The 19,985-nt window shown below is 30.9% G+C and overlaps 2 protein-coding genes and 1 pseudogene across 3 annotated transcripts; 2 read left to right on the top strand and 1 right to left on the bottom strand.

Moving 5' to 3' along the window:
• Positions 1–1,711: 1,711 nt before the first annotated feature.
• Positions 1,712–4,049, top strand: LOC114381683 (probable 3-hydroxyisobutyrate dehydrogenase, mitochondrial). Its single transcript, XM_028340916.1, has 3 exons — positions 1,712–1,843; positions 2,583–2,725; positions 3,953–4,049. The coding sequence occupies exons 1-3, from the start codon at positions 1,712–1,714 to the stop codon at positions 4,047–4,049; spliced, it is 372 nt and encodes a 123-aa protein (XP_028196717.1).
• A 2,510-nt stretch (positions 4,050–6,559) lies between these two features.
• LOC114381199 (probable glucan 1,3-beta-glucosidase A) lies at positions 6,560–12,195 on the top strand. 2 transcript variants are annotated; one of them, XM_028340395.1, is made up of 8 exons: positions 6,560–6,895; positions 7,139–7,258; positions 7,407–7,592; positions 8,282–8,440; positions 9,505–9,674; positions 10,401–10,556; positions 10,895–11,253; positions 11,777–12,195. In XM_028340395.1, exons 1-8 carry the CDS (start codon positions 6,701–6,703, stop codon positions 11,956–11,958), a joined length of 1,527 nt encoding a protein of 508 aa, XP_028196196.1. In that variant the 5' UTR covers positions 6,560–6,700; the 3' UTR covers positions 11,959–12,195. The 2 variants fall into 2 exon arrangements, with proteins under 2 accessions (XP_028196196.1, XP_028196198.1); XM_028340397.1 differs by lacking the exon at positions 6,560–6,895 and adding an exon at positions 6,973–7,041.
• Positions 12,196–16,385: 4,190 nt separating this feature from the next.
• Positions 16,386–17,914, bottom strand: LOC114381682 (annotated as a pseudogene).
• Positions 17,915–19,985: the final 2,071 nt, after the last annotated feature.

The following is a 19,985-nucleotide window of genomic DNA, read 5'->3' as shown; positions in this document are numbered from 1 at the left end:
AATTTGGGGATGCACCAACCATTCCCAATACATAATAAAAAAAATTGTTATAATATATCAAATTTAGTACAATAGAAATGGAGCGCTATGTCGGACTAAGTGTGAACTGAAATCTCACATCGAGTAGAAGTAGAAAAATATATAAATGAAGAAAAAATTCATAAACCTAAATCTTAAGTTTTTGAGTTAAAGTGTGATTTAAATTTTTTTCATAGAGATACTGATGACTCATTATCCTCCTCAATAACCTTCTCTCTTGGATGGCCTTCCAAATAAAGACTTCTTGGTTAGTAAACCCTCCTCAATAACCTTCTCTCTTCCATCGCCTTTCAAATAAAGACTTCTTGGTTAGTAAATATATAAATGTTTGAGTTACAATCATATATATGTATTCTTCTAGGCTTATGTTTATAGCTAGCTCTCTAATTCGTTTTTTATACCAGTTAATGTTAGTCATTCATTTTGTTAGAATATTAAGCAAGAGATTCAAACTCAGATCTCTTATTCTTCTTTCTCCATTTAACTATCTAGTCAATCTTACAATTCCACTCTCTTATTAGGTGATGACGGGAAGAAATTGTTTTTTTTTTCTCAATTTTTTTTTCTCAATTTTCTCAATTTTTTTTCTCAATCTTTTCAATTTTTTTTTTTTTGGGGTGAAAGTAAATTGAAATCAAAATAATGCTTCCACCACATATAAGCGACTGTTTGAGTTGACATAAAAATAGTTAGTAGTTCTTATTAGGTAAATTGTGGATTTCAAGACATTATTATGAGTTAGTTTATTTAAATTTATTTGTTGAAATAATTTAATTTTGTTAGTTTTATAATTTAATTCATGGGGTTGTTGCAGGTGAAGACATTGAAAATATAATTAAAATAATTTAATTTTGTTAGTTTTATGAAATATTGAAACAAACATTGAAAATAATTTAATTTTATTAGTTTTAAATTTTTTTGAAACAACCATTTAAAATAATTTAATTTTTTTAGTTTTATAAAATATTGAAACAAACATTGAAAATAATTTAATTTTATTAGTTTTTAAAAAATTTAAACAACCATTTAAAATAATTTAATTTTCTTAGTTTTATAAAATATTGAAACAAACATTGAAAATAATTTAATTTTATTAGTTTTAAAAAAAATTTAGACAACCATTTAAAATAATTTAATTTTGTTAGTTTTATAAAATATTGAAACAAACATAGAAAATAATTTAATTATATTAGTGTTAAAAAATTTTGAAACAACCATTTAAAATAATTGAATTTTGTTAATTTTATAAAATATTGAAACAAACATTGAAAATAATTTAATTTTATTACTTTTAAAAAAATTTGAATCAACCATCTAAAATAATTTAACTTTGTTAGTTAGTTTAAAACAATCGTTGAAACCAAAATTTAAAATATATTAAAATTGTTTGTTTTCAAAAATGATTTAAACGAAAATGTAAAAGATTTTAAAATTGTTAGTTAGTTAAAAAAATATTTTAACATTGTTAGTTAGTTTCAAAAAGTGATTGAAGGAAAAATTAAAAATGATTTAACATTGTTAGTTATTTAAAAATGATTGAATAAAAAATTCAAAATATGTTAACATTGTTGATTATTTAAAATTGATTGAAGAAAAAATTCAAAATATTTAAACATTTTAAAAAATGATTGAAACAAAAATACACAATAATTTTAATAATATTGTGCAGATAATGGTTAGAATTAGAGGTCTCGGTTGTGATTTAGGCCGAGCAATAGGAAAAGTCCATGGAGGAGACGATGATGATAATGATGTCCCTAGCGGCGAAGGCCTACCGCATCTGCCCACAGGCAGCGACTCCTCAGTTTAAATATGTGGCTTTTATTTTATTTTAATTATAATTCATTTTTCGAAATCAGTCACTACTAATTAATTATCATTAAGGTGTAATCGATTACACATCAACAAATGTGACTCCTCAGTTTAAATTTTGAAAATCAAAATGTTTAGAAGCTCTGGTAATCGATTACAAGTATTGTGTAATCGATTACACAAGTTTAAAATGATTTAAAACTGTTGAAATTTGAAATCTAATGTTTTAAAACACTGGTAATCGATTACAAGAGAGTAAAAACTTTTTGGTAATGATTTTGTGAAAACTTCTTGTACTACTCAATGTTTTGGAAAACTTTTTTAATACTTATCTTGATTGAGTCTTCTCTTGATTCTTGAATCTTAAATCTTGAAACTTGATTCTTGAATCTTGAATCTTGATTCTTGAGAATTTTCTTAACTCTTGATTCTTTAGCATCATCAAAGTGATCTTGGAAGGCATTGCTTCCACAAGGAGCTCCAACAAGCTTTAAATTCTAGAACGAGTTTTGGAAGCAAAAGGCTAGACTTGATTGGCTCATTGATGGGGATCGAAACACAACATTCTTCCACTGAGTTAATAAAGTTCAGAGAACTTCCACACAAATGTCCTTCTTGAAGCATGAGGGAAGAGTTATTGACAGGCAAGATGACATTGAATAGGTTTATGGGTACTCCCAATTGCCTGTTTAACTGTAAGTCACATATTTTGTCCTGGGTTTTGTTATTAGGCTGCAAAAATTTACAATAATTTGGCTTTGGCTGTTTGCATGCTGGGAATATCAGAAGCTCTTGCTCTAGGCCAATCTCTAGGTGTTTCTGCCAGCACCTTGACAAATTTATTTAACTGCTCCAGTGCTAACTGTTGGAGTAGGTATGTGGCTCTTTTCTCTGTCGAGTCAATGTGACAACTAGCTGTAGAATTATATTGGTTTAGTCAGCATCATTAACAATATGTAGTGGCAATGATTCTTAGGGGCCTTAGAATTAGTATTGTCATATTGTAGCTATAAAGGAATAGATATGAAGTAGAATGTAGGAGTATGGTTCCCCTAATACAAATGAAAGTACCATGAAGTTCGAAAGGCCATAATGTTGAAGTACACTGTGTGAGAGACACATAACTAGTTGCCTTGACAGTTGACATAGCTTCACTGCTAGTGAAATATTCCTATCTCAGTATTGGTGTTTTCCTCAAAAATTACTATCCTCATATCTGTTATCTTGTTGTATACTTTTTGAGACCCTTGTAGTTTTCTCCTGATAACAAAAATATGCTTCCTTTTCCAGCAATAAACGTTCCATTTATAGCTTAGTTCACAACTGTTAAGGAATTTTTTAGAAGGTTAAAGTTTTGGTATTTAGATTATCAAAATAATATGTTGAAGTTGCATTGATTACAGCGATGCTTACAAGTTGAGCTTTAACTCAACTTGAAAATGTTTAATTCTAAATTTCTGATGATTGTGCCACTTGGAAATCTTTAGTATGAATAGTCATAACAATGGGATTCAACTACGCTAAATTTAGACCACTAATAATCATTGATTTCAACAGTTCAAGCTTGCAAAAATGCATTGCTAAGAGGGACAATTTCAACCCAAACTAGATTAGTCTCACAGCTAAGGGTGTGGGGATACAAGAGCAAGGACACACGATAACAGTAATAAGAATGACCAATTTGATATATACTGAAATTTATTTGGGAAACTTACAAAAAAAGAAGAAATTCTTGTTAAAATTATTTTCAACTTAGAAATAACTAATTGACTCATGTTGTTTCTCTTTTCGTTTACTATTCTCACTTTGTTCCTAGCAATCTATTATACATTTCTTGGATGCCTTTCTTAACTTTTTGTTTTGTGAAACCTGATGTTGGATTTTATACAAAATTATATATAACCTGCTAAATAAAGTGTAATGATTTTTCTAAAAAATCTGTTTCTACAAGTGTGTTTGCTTTAGTTTGAATTTTTGGTTTTTAAAAATAAGTCGAATTAATTGTATGTGTGCTCCAGGCAAAAGACTTGAATCTAGCAACATCTTACTCCTTAGTATATGTAGTATTAGCAGTTTGTTTACTAATGAATTTTTTGTGCAGATATACTAAGCTCTGCAGCGTTGGCCATGAAGCCAAAGACTTTTCATGTGCTTTCCGTCATTATTACTCTGGAATGGACGAACCTCATGATAAGTAAGGGTCAGCATCCTCTGCATTATAATATTTCTCGTCAAATGCCTTCTTCATCATTCTATCATACTCCTCTGGGTCAAATTCCTCTTCAATTTTTGCCATGGACAATGGGATAATATCATCATCATGGATCCCTGCAGTCTTCATTATCTTTTTAACCTTCTGTATTTCCTGCTTCTTTAAATTCTTTAAGCGTTTCAACTCCTCCTCCCTCTCCTTTTGTTTTATAGCCATTCTCTCCTCTTTGCTCTTTCTCTGCTCTTTTCTTGCATTCGTCTTCTTCCTCACTGATCCCTCCACCTTCCGAGCATGACCCAACACCTTATCTCTTGGATTTTCTTGAAATTTGTATTCATATTCTTCCTATCTCTCGAGCTCCATCTCATCCTCTGAAATCTCTTGCAATTCATCCTCTTCAACATTCAAATTCTTCCCACTCTTGCCAATCCACAATTTGACCCAACACTCTATCAAGTTGATCCGTTGTTGATTCGTAGAAGACTTATGGATTAACTTGATCCATAAGTCAAACTTGATCCGTAGAAGTAAAATCAACATACGGATCAAATTAATTCGTGGAAGACTGGCGGATCAACTTAATCCGCACTTGATTCGCGAGTCTTTCACGGATCAAGTTGATTCGCCAATCGTCAACGGATCAACTTGATCCGTAGGAGACTTTTGCAGATTAAGTTGATCTGTGAGTCTTTTACGGATTAACTTAATCCGCACAAGGAAAAAAAATAGGGACATTTGTGAAATTTTTAAAGGATGCTGGATGCACCAGCGATAACGCTGGTGCACCTAGCAACACCCCACAGCTTATGCGGTGTTATCAAATAGGCTTGACCTGTCAACTAGAAATCTCAATCACCAAGGAACTCTTCGGCCTTTGGCAATGCGTGATTGATGTCCACTACTACAATCTCTCTTTTATGAAGTATTTTGAGAACATTGATTTCATCTACAACGCAAAATGGCACTCTTATTTTCGTAGGTAAGAAATCACATACACTTTTTTTTCCTACGTTTGAATTGGTAAAATTAAAGAGAATCAAATAAATAAATGAAAACGAGATATAATAGCATTACATTTCAAATATACATATAAGTTTAAAATAATCATGCAAGATGTATTTCTTAATTTATTATTTTCCACCGGGAATGAACTATTGTAACTTCTAATTTTATTTTGGATTGGATGTTATTTAATTAATTAAAGTTTCAAATTATATTGGGTCCACATTATTCTCATTCAAGGTGAATGGGCTGCTGAGTGGTATGTTGACGGGGCTACTAAAGAGGATTATCAAAGATTTGCAAAAGCCGAATTAGATGTTTTTGAGCGAGCGACATTTGGGTGGTCTTATTGGACTCTCAAGAATTTCAAGAATCATTGGAGTTTGGAATAGATGATCAAGAATGATTATATTAAATTTTAAAAACTCCTTCTTGCAGTATGCACTTTCTATTCCTACCATATATTATGCCCTTTTACTATTTCTCCATATCAATGGTGATGATTATAATTATGTCTACTTATAGATCCTTTAGGTTCCTGCACTTCAAGAAGGGAAGAAATATCAAAGTTGTAGATCCTTTCATTATTGACGAAGGTTCAAAATAATGGAAGTCTTCATCCTTTATTTTTAAAATAAAATAAATAAAACAATGTTATTGCTAGCACTGTTTTTTTTAAGGAGTTATTGCTAGCACTGTTGAAACTCGTTAATTCACGCAATAACTACCTTATTCTGTAATATAAAATTGACGATAAAATATTTTGTATTAAATAAATCTCATGAATAACATAATTCATTTTGATTTATTAGTAAGTTTTTATAACACAACTAATAGGATTTTTTCGTAAAAAATTATGGTTAATGTATAACTCAATTTTTCTTATAAATTCATGAAAATTCTTAGTCACATGTGAAACTTATATCTGATAGTTCTAATTTTAGGTCTTTAAAAACTATTATATATATTATACAGTTGGATTGGATTAACAAATTACACAGCTTAACAAATCACAGAGATCAATCACTTCCCTCAACCGCTAAACGACATCAACAAGACAATAATGTTTGATTCTTCCATGGCTGCTTCAACCCATTATAGACAAGTTAATTATTACTAAATTGGACTATAAAAAACACTTAATCTAATTAACCTTAAATAATAATAGTTAATTTAAAATATAAAAAAATGCTAGTATGTTCATTCCTGGAGAAAATACAAGTCAACAGAAAATTGAAATTAACGAGGCAATGACATGAAGGATAGGAAAAGAAAGTGGTGGAAGGAATGCGGTGGTGAAATTTCAACTATAAAGACGCCAATTCCTATTATTGGTATATATTTAATATCATAAACCGCGTACTATACCATTGATAAGAGCTTCTAGATTTTGACTACACTACACGTCTTCATTCATATATATACATAATTCGTGAGCAAAATCATTTCAAGGTATTGAGAGAGATAAAGATCACACACATCTAATGATGACGATTTGTGTCAACCTCAATAATATATTAGTGAGAGCTTCTAGATTTTGACTACACTACACTTCTTCATTCCCTATATATATATATATATATATTCATGAGCAAAATCGTTTCAAGATAGAGAGATAAAGATCACAGACATCCAATGACGATGACGAGTTGTGTCAACCTCAAAATATGGCTTCTTAACTTTGTTATCTTGTTTAGTATGGTTTCCTTGTCCCATGGAAGACTAAATGCTCAATTTCAAGTGAAAGCAGTTAATCTAGGTGGTTGGCTCGTTACTGAAGGTTGGATGAAACCGTCTCTGTTCGATGGCATTCCAAATAAAGACTTCTTGGTCAGTAAATATGTTAATAGTTAATCATTAATTAATTGCACTACAACTATCAGGATATATATATATATATCATATACCCGTTGTTTCAGTTCTATTAAGTTAAACATAATAAAAAAATAGCTAGAGCGTATATAATATATCATATGGTATATGATTATCTTTATATCTCATTTTCTTTTATCTTCATAATATACACTTATCTCTCATAAATACATCCCAAATTTCTTCTCTGAATTTTTGTAGGATGGAACTGGTCTTCAGTTCAAGTCTGTGATGACAGGGAAGTATCTTTGTGCTGAGTCCGGAGGAGGAACAATCCTAGTTGCAAATTGCACAGATGCTTCGGGTTGGGAAACATTTAGAGTGAGCTATAGCTTTATATCTTATGAATTCTATCATCTATTCATTAATTAATTACAATTTACAACTGAATTGCGTTAGAAAGTGATTGCAACTTGCATGTTATTTTTTTTATCATAATGTTAATTACCTGTTATTATATTGTGTATAGTTGTGGAGGATAAACGAGGATACTTTCAGATTGAGGGTGTTTAACAAACAGTTTGTTGGGTTAGATGGGATTAACGTTGTTGCTGTTTCCAATATTTGCACTTATTCTGAGACATTTCATATAGTTAAGGAAAGTGACAATTCAAGTCGAATTCGAATCAAAGCTTCTAATGGATACTTCTTGCAGGTGAGCCTCTGCGTTTTTAACTATTCTAATATTCTTTCAACAAAAAAATGGAGACATTAAAATACTTCTACTGCCACACACACATATATATTGAAGAGAAGATTGTGAACAAAAATAGTCAACAAATGTCATAGACCATATACATGAGAAATAATGATATATCAAAATACTCTCTTGCTCTCTCTTTTCAATATATTCTCTCGTGAATTTAATTAAACATGTGGTTTCGATTTCTTATTTGATAGGTCTAATTCCCAATTTAATTATTGAGAATCATATGGATTTTAATTAATAAAAGAGATCAATATGATACAAAAATGTGGCTGATAAGTCACTCTAGTACGTAGCTTGTATAAATTATTAATTTGACCAGTTTACAAACTAGTTCAATTAACCTTCAGTCAGTTAATTTATAAATTTTTAAGTTCTCGACTCCTAGCTTATAATAACTTATAAACTTAAGTTAATTTATAAGCTTTTAGCTACTGAATTATAAGTTAGTTTAATTAAACACACCGGTGAAAAAAAAGTGTTACTATAGCTTTTGAGAAAACATTGTAATTGTGGTGTAAATTAAGGATTATTATTATTATTATTATTATTATTATTATTATTATTATTATTATTATGCCACATATGTGGATTGTAGTATAAGGGTAAATGATGCAAATTGTGAAATGGAGTTGCAGGCTAAGACCCAGGAGCTGGTGACTGCAGATGTTTCAGAGGTGAGAGAATGGGAAGATGATGACCCAACCATTTTTGTGATGACAATAGCTGCAAGGTTGCAAGGGGAATTCCAAGTCACAAACGGTTATGGGCCCACAAAAGCTCCCCAAGTTATGAAGGTAACATCACCAATTCACAATCATGAATCGGCCACTTGTGTGTATAAGTGCAGGTCAAAATCTGATTAATTAGCTTACACTTGTGTGTATATTGTGTATAAGAATTAGAGAACCTCCTGTACTCCTAAAATTTATTATTTCGCTTATTAAAATAAAAGAAGAAAGAAACGAAGACTCTTGATTCTTAGAAAAGATAGTTTTTTAACACTTTTATCTCTCTCTCTCTCTCTCTCTCTCTCTCTCTATATATATATATATATATATATATATATATATATATATATATATATATATATATATATATAATATCAAATGCCTATATCTATATCCTGCATACATCTTTTCTATTTCAAGGCTTGTTAAATGATTTGCTTCTAAACCAAGTCTATTTATGAGTATATATAATTGAAGTCCATTTTTAAAGAATTAAATTATTTTTCCTTAATAAATAAGTAACGGTATATAATATATTGATATATTTACTATTTGACATTTTTTAAAATATTTTTTTTTTACTAATAGATGATCAAGTTTCATGCTGGCTCCTGGAGTAGGGAACAAGCTCGAATTATCTAATAAAATCTGCATGAAACTTTACTTGTCAATACAAGAAATATTTTCAAAATATAGTAAAGTAATCTTAATAAATAAATTAGATTATGTGCGGTCCTGAAAATAATACAGGCAGTACGGTTGCCATCAAAATTGTTGTTGTATGTCAATTTCATCATTATTTTCCCCGATCACATGGATGGTCCAAACTCCAAACTAAGACTTGCAGAATTAATTAGCAAGTATGGGTTTGATTTTCTTGAAGTGCATTGCCAATTTTTGTTTTTATCTATTTAATTTTTTTCAAGATTATGATAATGTCATCAAACCTTATTAAATATCTAAACTCACTAAGGTTCAGCCTAATAGTAGAGGATTTGAATAGTTTTCCCAACAACTTAATTCAAATTAACTTTGTTATTGTCTCTGTACACAGATAAAACTAAAATATATATCTTTTGCACGTGGTAATTAACATGAATGATTGATATGTGGTGCGTTTGTGTTTTTAGGAACATTGGAGTACTTTTATTGTGGAAAATGATTTTAAATTCATAGCCAGTAATGGATTAAACGCTGCCAGAATTCCAGTAGGCTGGTGGATAGCAAGTGATCCAAATCCACCCTGGCCATATGTGGGAGGTTCCTTGCATGCACTAGACAATGCCTTCTTGTGGGCACAGTAAGTACATAAACTAAATGCCTATACATAAACAAAATGTGCTCCTTTTATGATAAGTGCCAAAGATTTATTTTAAGAAAAATACAAAACACAATCATGATAATATACACTCCCTTTCGGTCTCTATCATAAAAAATTACACTTATTAAAAATTAATTAATTTTATTAAATTATGTTTATCCCAAAATAAAAATACGCCTTTTAAGATGTAAAACCAACTCTTTATCATGGGAATATTTACTAATAACTATTAAATTAAAATTAATGGTTTGAATTGTGTATTTAATTAAAATATGTGTGTGTGATACATCAAATTATTTCAATGTAAGTTATACAAAAAATTATATCATTTAATAAATTTTCATTTTTTTCAAGTTACCATGCTATTCAATTATTTTTAATTGAATACTCTTATCTCAATTCAAAATTATACGATTGAATTCGTAACGAAGATAAAATGAATGAGGAAAAAAAATCGTGAGTTCAAATATTCTCACTAACAAAAATTATTAGGTGACATTGTTGATGATAAAAAAATACTCGTATCTCAAAGTTCACTATTGAATTGGAACCTCTTTTTTCCTAGATCATATTTATAAATTTTTTATTAATTCAAAATTATTTGATATCTTTATATATATATATATATATATATATATATATATATATATATATATATATATATATATATATATATAACTATTCGAATGAACGATTTATCTACAGGAAATATGGATTGAAAATCATCATTGATCTTCACGCAGCACCCGGTTCACAAAATGGCTTTCAGCATGGTGGTTCAAGAGATGGTTCTCAAGAATGGGGAAAAACAAACAAAAACATTCTCCAAACAGTTCGTGTTATAGAATTCCTAACTGCAAGGTTCATAACTCTGTATATTGGTCTTAAACTGTTTTGTACATCATCTACACCTTTTAAATTTAACATGCTACTATATATATGATTGAACTCATAAATATTTGAAAAATATTTTATGCACAACAAATTTTACAACTAGGAAAAAAAGTATGAAATGCAAATGATGCGATAAAAAGAAATAAAAAATATTTTTATATAAATTGTTGTATAAATATCAATGAAGTATAGTTAAGATGGTTGAACATGCTATATGAGAGTTATAAACTTTTTTATATTTTGTTCAATTCTGAGGGATAAAAAAAATAAGCACCACATCTCTAAATATTTTTTACCTATGGTAGGTATGCGAAGAGGCCAAGCTTTTATGCAGTTGAGCTCTTGAACGAGCCTCTCTCGCCTGGTGTGACACTAGAGATGTTGAACAAGTATTACAAGGCTGGCTACGATGCTGTGAGAAGACACTCCCCCACAGCTTTTGTGGTGTTGTCAAATAGGATAGGACCCTCAAAGCCCAAGGAACTCTTTCCTCTTGCCAATGGCCTTATGCGATCTGTGATTGATGTTCACTACTACAACATCTTTGATGATGTATTTGAAAACATGTCTGCCCAACAAAACATTGATTTCATCTACACCAACCGATCATCACAGTTGAATAATATTACAACCTCAAACGGAAATGGTCCTCTTACTTTTGTTGGTAAGTCTTTAAATGACCCTTCATTTCATTTTAATATTTTTATCCCTAAAAATTAAATACAGTAATAAGAAATTTATAACACTCCCGCATCTTATACAATCAACTAGATTTCTTTCATAATTTGTTCCACTTTAAATATATGAATAGATTTCAACCACCATTTTATGAGAATACTTTTTAAATAAAACTATTTTAATAATAATTCGATTATTTAATTAACATGTTGGTATGGTTCACATTATATAGAATGTCTACAATGCATTATTTGTCTTCAATTATGATGATTGACTGTAAAATTTTCCTTACATTTAAAATGTGTAATGATTTGAAATATTGAAGATAGAAAATATTACTTTAAAATATTAATATGATGTGTATCATTTATAAAATTATAAATATTTTCTCATATATATTATTTTCTTATCCTTTGCCACTGTTAAAGAATTAAATGATAACCATTTTAATTTATTTTACAATTTTACATCATTTAATTTTTAAACTTGATATTTTATTCCAATTCGAGGTGAATGGGTTGCTGATTGGCGGGTTAAGAATGCTACCAAAGAGGACTTCCAAAGATTTGCTAAGGCCCAATTAGATGTTTTTGGGCGAGCTACATTTGGGTGGGCTTATTGGGCTCTCAAAAATGCCAACAAGTATTGGAATTTGGAGTGGATGATCGAGAATGGTTACGTTAAAATTTAGAAAATTCCAGTTTCTTCTTAGGAGCTATATGATTCAATTCTCTGCCATAATCTATCCTCTGTGATCTCTCCTTAACAATTATGATTATAGGCATGCCAAACTTTAGAGCTTTGACTTTCTTTACCGCAGAAAGTAAATAACAAAGTTGTAAAATTTTCAATTAGCGAAGAAGATTAAAAATAATTTCATAAGAAAAAAAGAAGATTAAAAATAATGGAACGTATCGTCTATGTTAACTTAATAGATAATATATTATTGTTCTAATAAATTTAATTTGCAACAACTTTTGTTAAGCAAAAAAATGTGCTAACATCTTCAATTTTTATAAGGAAATGTTATGGATAGTATTGTATTAATTAATTAGGATCACTTAGTAAAATCAGTACAAATTACATTATTTAAAAAATTCAACGGTTAAAAAATCTATATTAAGGCTATGATAATTAGTAACTATTCGAATGTTTAAAAATGGTGATATTTCTTTATGTTATTACTAGTTTTAAACCATTGTCAACGTATATTAACTTTAATGATATGTTAAAGAACAACTACTATAAATTCTTTTTTAGAGTGTTAACATCACACTTTCTTCTGCCCAGTTAAAATTTGCTTGTTGAGAAATATATTAATTAAAGTTTATATTAAAAAATGACATTTGGTAGTTTTCATTAATATGAGACAATGAATAAATACATGATCTTCTCTATTATTTCTCAATGATTATTGAAGACAAAACAGCAAAACAGAATCACAGACAACATATTAAAACAAAATCACAAATAAAAAATGAGAAAATATACATAGATTTGGATCAATTACAATTTAAATTCAAATCATAACTAATCCCTACAATTAATGGATTCTAACATCCCCTCTTAAGTTAGTGCATGAATGTTACACATTCCCGACTTATCGAGAGAAGTACTAAGGGCCTTGGATGCTACTGTCTTGGTCAGCATATCAACAAGTTGTTATGATTTTACAAAAGGAAAGGCAATAATACCATCTTCAATGTGACGCCCTCTACCCCTCACATATATGTACTATTAATAAAAGGAATAAGAAATCAGAATTAATTTAAAGTTTTTAAAACACATTTAAATAAATTTCTTTCAAAAGGATAAAAGGCTCACATTCACTTTTCTAACATCATAATAAAACTTGTTCAAATAAATAATATATCATCTCGGCTCAAAACAAGGTCATCCAAGACTTCATGCAATTAATATAGAAACTTATACCCCAATGTCACATCCTATCAGAGCATTGTGTTCCCGTGTCCTCTAGCATGAGGTTCTTCATAGTCATTCACCTAACCATTTGCTACCACAAACACAAGGTTCGAGATCATTACAGGATTCAAACACAAATAACACACGGGGAGTGAGTTATCACATTCCTAGCTAATAGAGAGAAACAAAACAACATGTAGATATACATATCATATAAACGAAATATAACTTACTTAAATATAGTTCATGTCATTCCATCACTTTGTTGCGTAACATCACATCACAACACAACACAACACATCTCATTCATTTTCACATCAATCATGTACTCAAGGATCAAAATATAATATTATTAAATCAATCAATATCGATCAATACACAAGCGTTATGCAATAGATACACTAAGACTCAATCCTATACGCAATGTGGTACCATGTCAGTGAAAAATCTCGTTGGGCGTCTAGGAGTACATGACAAGACAAACCACACACTAGTAAGTCTGGTCACTCTCACTAGGTAAAATCATAGGGAGACTAGTCAGGGTCACGCAGTTTAGCGAGAATGCTCTAACCATGTGGAATTGACACAGGCTTAAAGGAGCACTCAAATCGGGTATATTTACCCCCAAGACCTACATTCCGAAGAGTCCATCAAGGTCTCTCCCTCCTAATTCAGGTTCAACCCAGAAAACATTTTAGCACACAGACTCTATCTATGAACTATACAAAACACATGACTCCTCAATTGTTCTCAAAATAGTTTTATCTCGTCATGCTTGTGATTAAACTCGTTAGGTCCCCACAGTGGTTCCCATCATAATATTCGTTGCGCATTAACTCGTCGCCCTTAAAGGGTCTTAGCATTAACTCGTTACCCTTAAAGAGTCTTATAGTCATGTGATTGTACAATTCATAGCTCACAACTCAATGTACACAACATCCCAATGCACATCAATATTCCGAGTCAATACATACTCAATTTATCACATATATTCGGTCTCAATCACAATGGTATAATCCCAAAGTAGTATGTTATCATACCTCATGAATCATATACATTTTACTAATGAACTATGCAATACACACAACTACTCAATTATTTTCAAAATCATTTTAACTCGTCGCGCTTGTGAAAACTCATTGGGTTCCCACAATGGATCCCATCACAATACTCGTCACCCTTAAAGGGTCTTACAATTGTGTGATTGCACAGTTCATAGCTCACAACTTAATACACACATCTTAATACACATGTATTTTACCTTTCATCACAGGTTCAATTTATCACATACTCATGATTTGAATCACAATTTCATAATCTCAATATAACAATTTATACAAAAGGTTTATCACAACATGGGAAGTAAAACCCCTCAAATAATTTTGCACAATTATATCAAAATCAATTAATCAAAATCATAAGTATGAAAAATGAGAACACCAAGAGAACTCAATTTTATCAACCAATTCACATCAGGATATCAATATTGTATTTATAATCATAAAGGAAAAATTCAATAAACATCCCAAAATAAACCCAATTTAATCTTCTAAGGATCCCTACACATGTTCATTTTAACCCCAATTGTGATAAACTCATCTCTTACCTCTAAGCGGGCTCACGTGTGTATTGTGACAGTGATAGTGGCATCTCTAGGGGTTTCCTGAGATTTCTCAAGCTTTTTCTCTGATTGCTATGATAGGATTTTCAAGCGTAGAGAGAACGAAAAGTGATTGAAGCCTTCATTCCACTATCTATGTGCAATGAGTATTTATCCCTCCACAGATATTAGTCTGCAAATCCCAATGGTGAAGATGTGCAGAAATGAATCTAAAACCACATATCAAAATTTCATGACAATCCAACAGTTAACCAATCCAGGATCGTAGTTTTACTAAGACAGTTTTGGGTTTTTGCGGGAAAAGAAAGAGTTATGATGCAAAGGGTATTTCTCTCATATTCGACATCTTTTCATAATTTCCAACGGTGAGAATGTTCAGAAATAGTTTCCAAACCTAGTGCTCAAATTTCACAACGATCCAACGGTGAATAAGTCCGAGATCATCATTTTTCCGAGACAGGTTTGGTGGTATGCGGAAAAAGAGAGGGTTTTGGGAGGAAGAGAAGGAAAAACGAAATTGAGAGAAAGAGGAGGCATAGAGAGTATCGTCAGTATGAAAACTGACCTAAGATGCTCTATTTATAGGTAGGCTACTCACAATCTATTATTTACTATATTTTATTTCCTATCAATAAATCAAATATCTTTCCTTTTTTTCATTCAAACCATTATTTTAATTAATAACATTATTTCTCCTTATTTATTTTATTATAAAAAGTCTCAACAGTGTTCTAAAAATATATATTTTTAACTAAAAAAAACCACATATCAAAATTTCATGACAATTCAACAGTTAACCAATCCAGGATCGTAGTTTTACTAAGACAGTTTTGGGTTTCTGCGAGAAAAGAAAGAGTTATGATGCAAAGGGTATTTCTCTCATATTCAAAATCTTTTCATAATTTCCAATGGTGAGAATGTTCAGAAATAGTTTCCAAACTTAGTGCTCAAATTTCACGACGATCCAACGGTGAATAAGTCCGAGATCATCATTTTTCCGAGACAGATTTGGTGGTTTGCGGGAAAAGAAAGGGTTTTGGGAGGAAGAGAAGGAAAAACGAAATTGAGAAAAAGAGGAGGCATAGAGAGTATCGTCAGTATGAAAACTGACCTAAGATGCTCTATTTATAGGTAGACTACTCATAATCTATTATTTACTATATTTTATTTCCTATCAATAAATCAAATATCTTTCCTTTTTTTCATTCAAACCATTATTTTAATTAATAACATTATTTCTCCTTATTTATTTTATTATAAAAAGTCTCAACAGTGTTCTAAAAATATATATTTTTAACTAAAAAAAACCTTTTTAATTTATTTACGAAAAATGAGATATTACATTCAATCTTCTCTTTGATGAAATGTTTGTCGATTTCCACATGTTTTGTACGATTATGTTGGACGAGGTTGTTGGCAATCTCTGTGGCTGATTTATTAAGACGGTAAAACTTCATTGCATTCTTTTGCTCATATCCAATATCGTTCAAGAGACTTCTAATCCATAACAGATCACATATTCCAACTAACATCCCTCTAAACTTCACTTCAGCACTTGATCTAGCAACAACTTGTTACTTTTTACTTCTCCAAGTTACTAGATTTCCTTCCACAAAAGTGAAGTAGTCAGCTGTAAACCTTTTGTCATATGCTAATCCATCCCAATCAGCATCAGTATAACCCTCAACTTTGAGGTGACCATGATTTGAGAATAACAAACCTTTTCCTGGTGCAGATTTTAAGTACCTTAATATCCATTCTACAACATCCATATGCGGTTTTTTTGGGTCATGCATAAATTGGCTCACGACATTGACTGCATATGCTATGTCTAGTCTAGTATGAGACAAGTAAATTAGCTTTTCCACTAGTCTTTAATATTTTCCTCTATCTGCATTGGTTGTATCAGCTCAATGAAAATTCTTGTGGTTTTGTTCTATGGCAGTATCAATTGGTTTACACCTAAACATTCATGTTTCAGCTAACAAGTCTAAAACATATTTTCTTTGAGAAAGGAAGATGCCATGCTTGGACCTTGCAACTTTGATCCCTAAAAATATTTGAGACCTCCAAGCTGTTTCATGTCAAATTCAGAAGCTAAATGTATCTGTGAGCTTAAAATTTCATTAGGATCATTTTCGATCACAATCATATCATCAACATATATTATCAATGCAGTGATTTTACCTTAATTATGCTTGAGAAAGAAGGTGTGATCAGAATTGCTTTGTGTGTAACCGAAAAACTTCATAAACTTAGTAAATCTTCCAAACCAAGATCTTGGCAATTGTTTCAATCCATATAGGGCCTTTTAAAGCTTACACACCAAAGGAATATTTGAGTACTTTGGTATACCGGGAGGATGATCCATATAAACTTCTTCCATTAAATCTCTATCTAAAATGGCATTTTTTACATCGAATTGAAGAAGTGGCCAATCTTGATTTGTTGTTAGTGATAATAATACCCTCACTGTATTGAGCTTTGCAACTGGTGCAAAGGTTTCTTGGTAATCAACCCCAAAGGATTAAGTGTAACCCTTTGTAACTAGCCTTGCTTTATAGCTCTCCATACTTCCATCAGCTTTATGTTTGACAGTAAACACCCATCTACAACCAACTGTACTTTTTCCATCCGGTAAGGTTACATGTTCCCAAGTATCATTTTTCTCCAATGCTTCCATTTCTGTTTTCATTGCCTGGATCCACCTAGAATCTACTAGAGCTTCCTGCAAACTACTAGAAGTAAAAGCAGTAGATAATTGAGATACAAAATTGGCATATGACTTGGACAGCTTTTTAGATGACACGTAGTTGTTTATGGGGTATTTGACCTTACAATTAAGAATGGGTTCATACTTAATTGGGGTTGTCCTCTATTAGTACAAGGTGGAAGAGTGTAAGGCTCCCTATAGGGTCAGAATTTAAGGTAGAAGAGGCATTGCATTGTATATCAGTGGAAACATAGTTTTGTGTATCAGTAATAAAATGAAAAGGAGTAAGAATTTCAGGTGATACCTATACAAAATTATTTTTGAATTGGATCAACAATGGATTTGAGGTTGAAAGAGATATTATACTATCATCTCTAACCATATTCCCATTTACATTATTATGAATTTGATCCTCCATGTTCTCATCTCCATTGTCTTTAATTCCATCCTCTGTTGTTGTTGGCATAACATCAAATAACCTGATATCTTGATCAAGTCTATCATGATTCTGCACCTCCAAATTACACCCCCTTTAAGGTGAAGAATGAAGTATTTTCAAGGGAAAAAACATTTCATGCTCATGAAATGTAACATCCATTGATACAAAAAATCTTTTTGTAGATGGATGATAGGCCCTATATCTCTTTTCAGTGGTATTGTATCTCACAAAAACACATTTCATTGCTCTAGATTCTAATTTTGTTCACTAGTGAGGATGCAATTGCACTATATGACACAACAAAAAATAAATGATTGACAAAATTAAGGGTGAAATGATGAGAAAGGGCATCAAGAGGTCTCTTAAAATTTAATACACTCGGGGGAACTCTATTAATAAGATAAACGATAGAGCTTAAAGCTTCACCCCATAAGTAAGAAAGAATCTTACCGCCAATCAATAGTGATCTAGTAACCTCCAAAAGATGTCTATTTTTTCTTTTGGCTACTCCATTTTGCGGAGGGGAATTAGGACATGATGTTTGATGAAGAAAACCAATAGATTTCATAAAATTTGTCAACTCATTTTTGTAGTATTCCCTTCCATTATTAGACCTGAATATCTTTATTGGAGTATTAAATTGTGTGCTTATCATTTTGTGAAAAACTTGAAAAACATTACACATATCACTTTTGCGTTTAAGAAGGTATAACCAAGTCATTCTTGTACAATCATCCACAAATGTCACAAACCAAATAGCATTCCATTAAGTGTGGGAAGAAGGGCAGGTCCCCAAACATCAGAGTGAATAATAGAGAAAGGAGCATTAGCTCTATTGTTATTTATAGGAAAAGTAGCGCGATGAATTTTTGCCATTACACAAGTTTCACATTTAAAATCAGAGATATTACAATAGTTAAACAATGAATGAAATAATATCTTAAGGTAGCTAAAAGATGGGTGCCCTAATCGCTTATGCCATTGTCCAATATCTATTTTATTTTTAGCTTGTGTTTCATCACTTATAGAGTGAGTTAGTGCTTCTCCTTTGGTATATTGAGAATTACCTTCAAGATAGTATAATCCTTCATTTCTTTTATCACTGTCAATCTTCTCCTTCGTATATATATTCTGTAGAGTACAATATGTGGAAAAGAACAAGAAAACACAGTTATGAGACTTGGTTAATTGACTAACTGAGAGAAGATTGCAATTGAGAGAAGGAACAAAAAGCTCATTAGAAATTAATAGCAATGGAGAAATGGATATTGTACTACTACCCATAACTGGGGAAGAAACACCATTAGCGTTTATAATGACTGAAACATAACTATTAAAGAAAAGTTGTATAAACATATTTCTATCACAAGTCATATGGTTTGTTGCACCTGTATCAATTATCCAATCACTACCCTTAGTAACAACAGAAAAACCAAAAATTGATTGAAATTTACCTAGTAGCAACGGTGGAGTTGTCCTTAGGAGACTCCACCTTTTTTTCCTTTTGAGTGTCATTCAAGATAACTTGTACCATCAAGATGCTCAGGTGTAAGGATTGAAGACAAATCTTGCATATTTTTAGCAGAATCTGATTTATTTGACCTATTCTTCATTTTCGTACTCAGATGCTAATCTCCAATTCCTAATTAAAGAAGAGAGGCAATTGGAGTTGGCTATGATACCATATTAAGAAAATGGTATATGGTAGTTTTCATTGATATGAGACAATGAATAAATACATGATCCTCTCTACCATCTCTCGATGATTATTGATGACAAAATATCAAAGCAGAATCACAAATAAAAAAAAGAGAAAATATCTAGGAATTTGGATGAATTATAATTTAAATTCAAATCATAGCTAATCCCTACAATTAATGGATTCTAACAGTTTGAACCAATATTAAACATTGAGGTTGGGTTTATTCATCAAGTAATCTGGGTCGGTGTTGAGGCGTGGTACACTATAATACATTAGTGATGATACTCAATTGGGAAAACCTATCACGTACTATTCATGTT

Source organism: Glycine soja, chromosome 13 (genome assembly GCF_004193775.1).
Source record: "Glycine soja cultivar W05 chromosome 13, ASM419377v2, whole genome shotgun sequence".
Taxonomy (NCBI): Eukaryota; Viridiplantae; Streptophyta; class Magnoliopsida; order Fabales; family Fabaceae; genus Glycine; species Glycine soja.
Note: the sequence above shows the minus strand (reverse complement) of the source record. Positions and strands in the feature narration are given on the sequence as shown.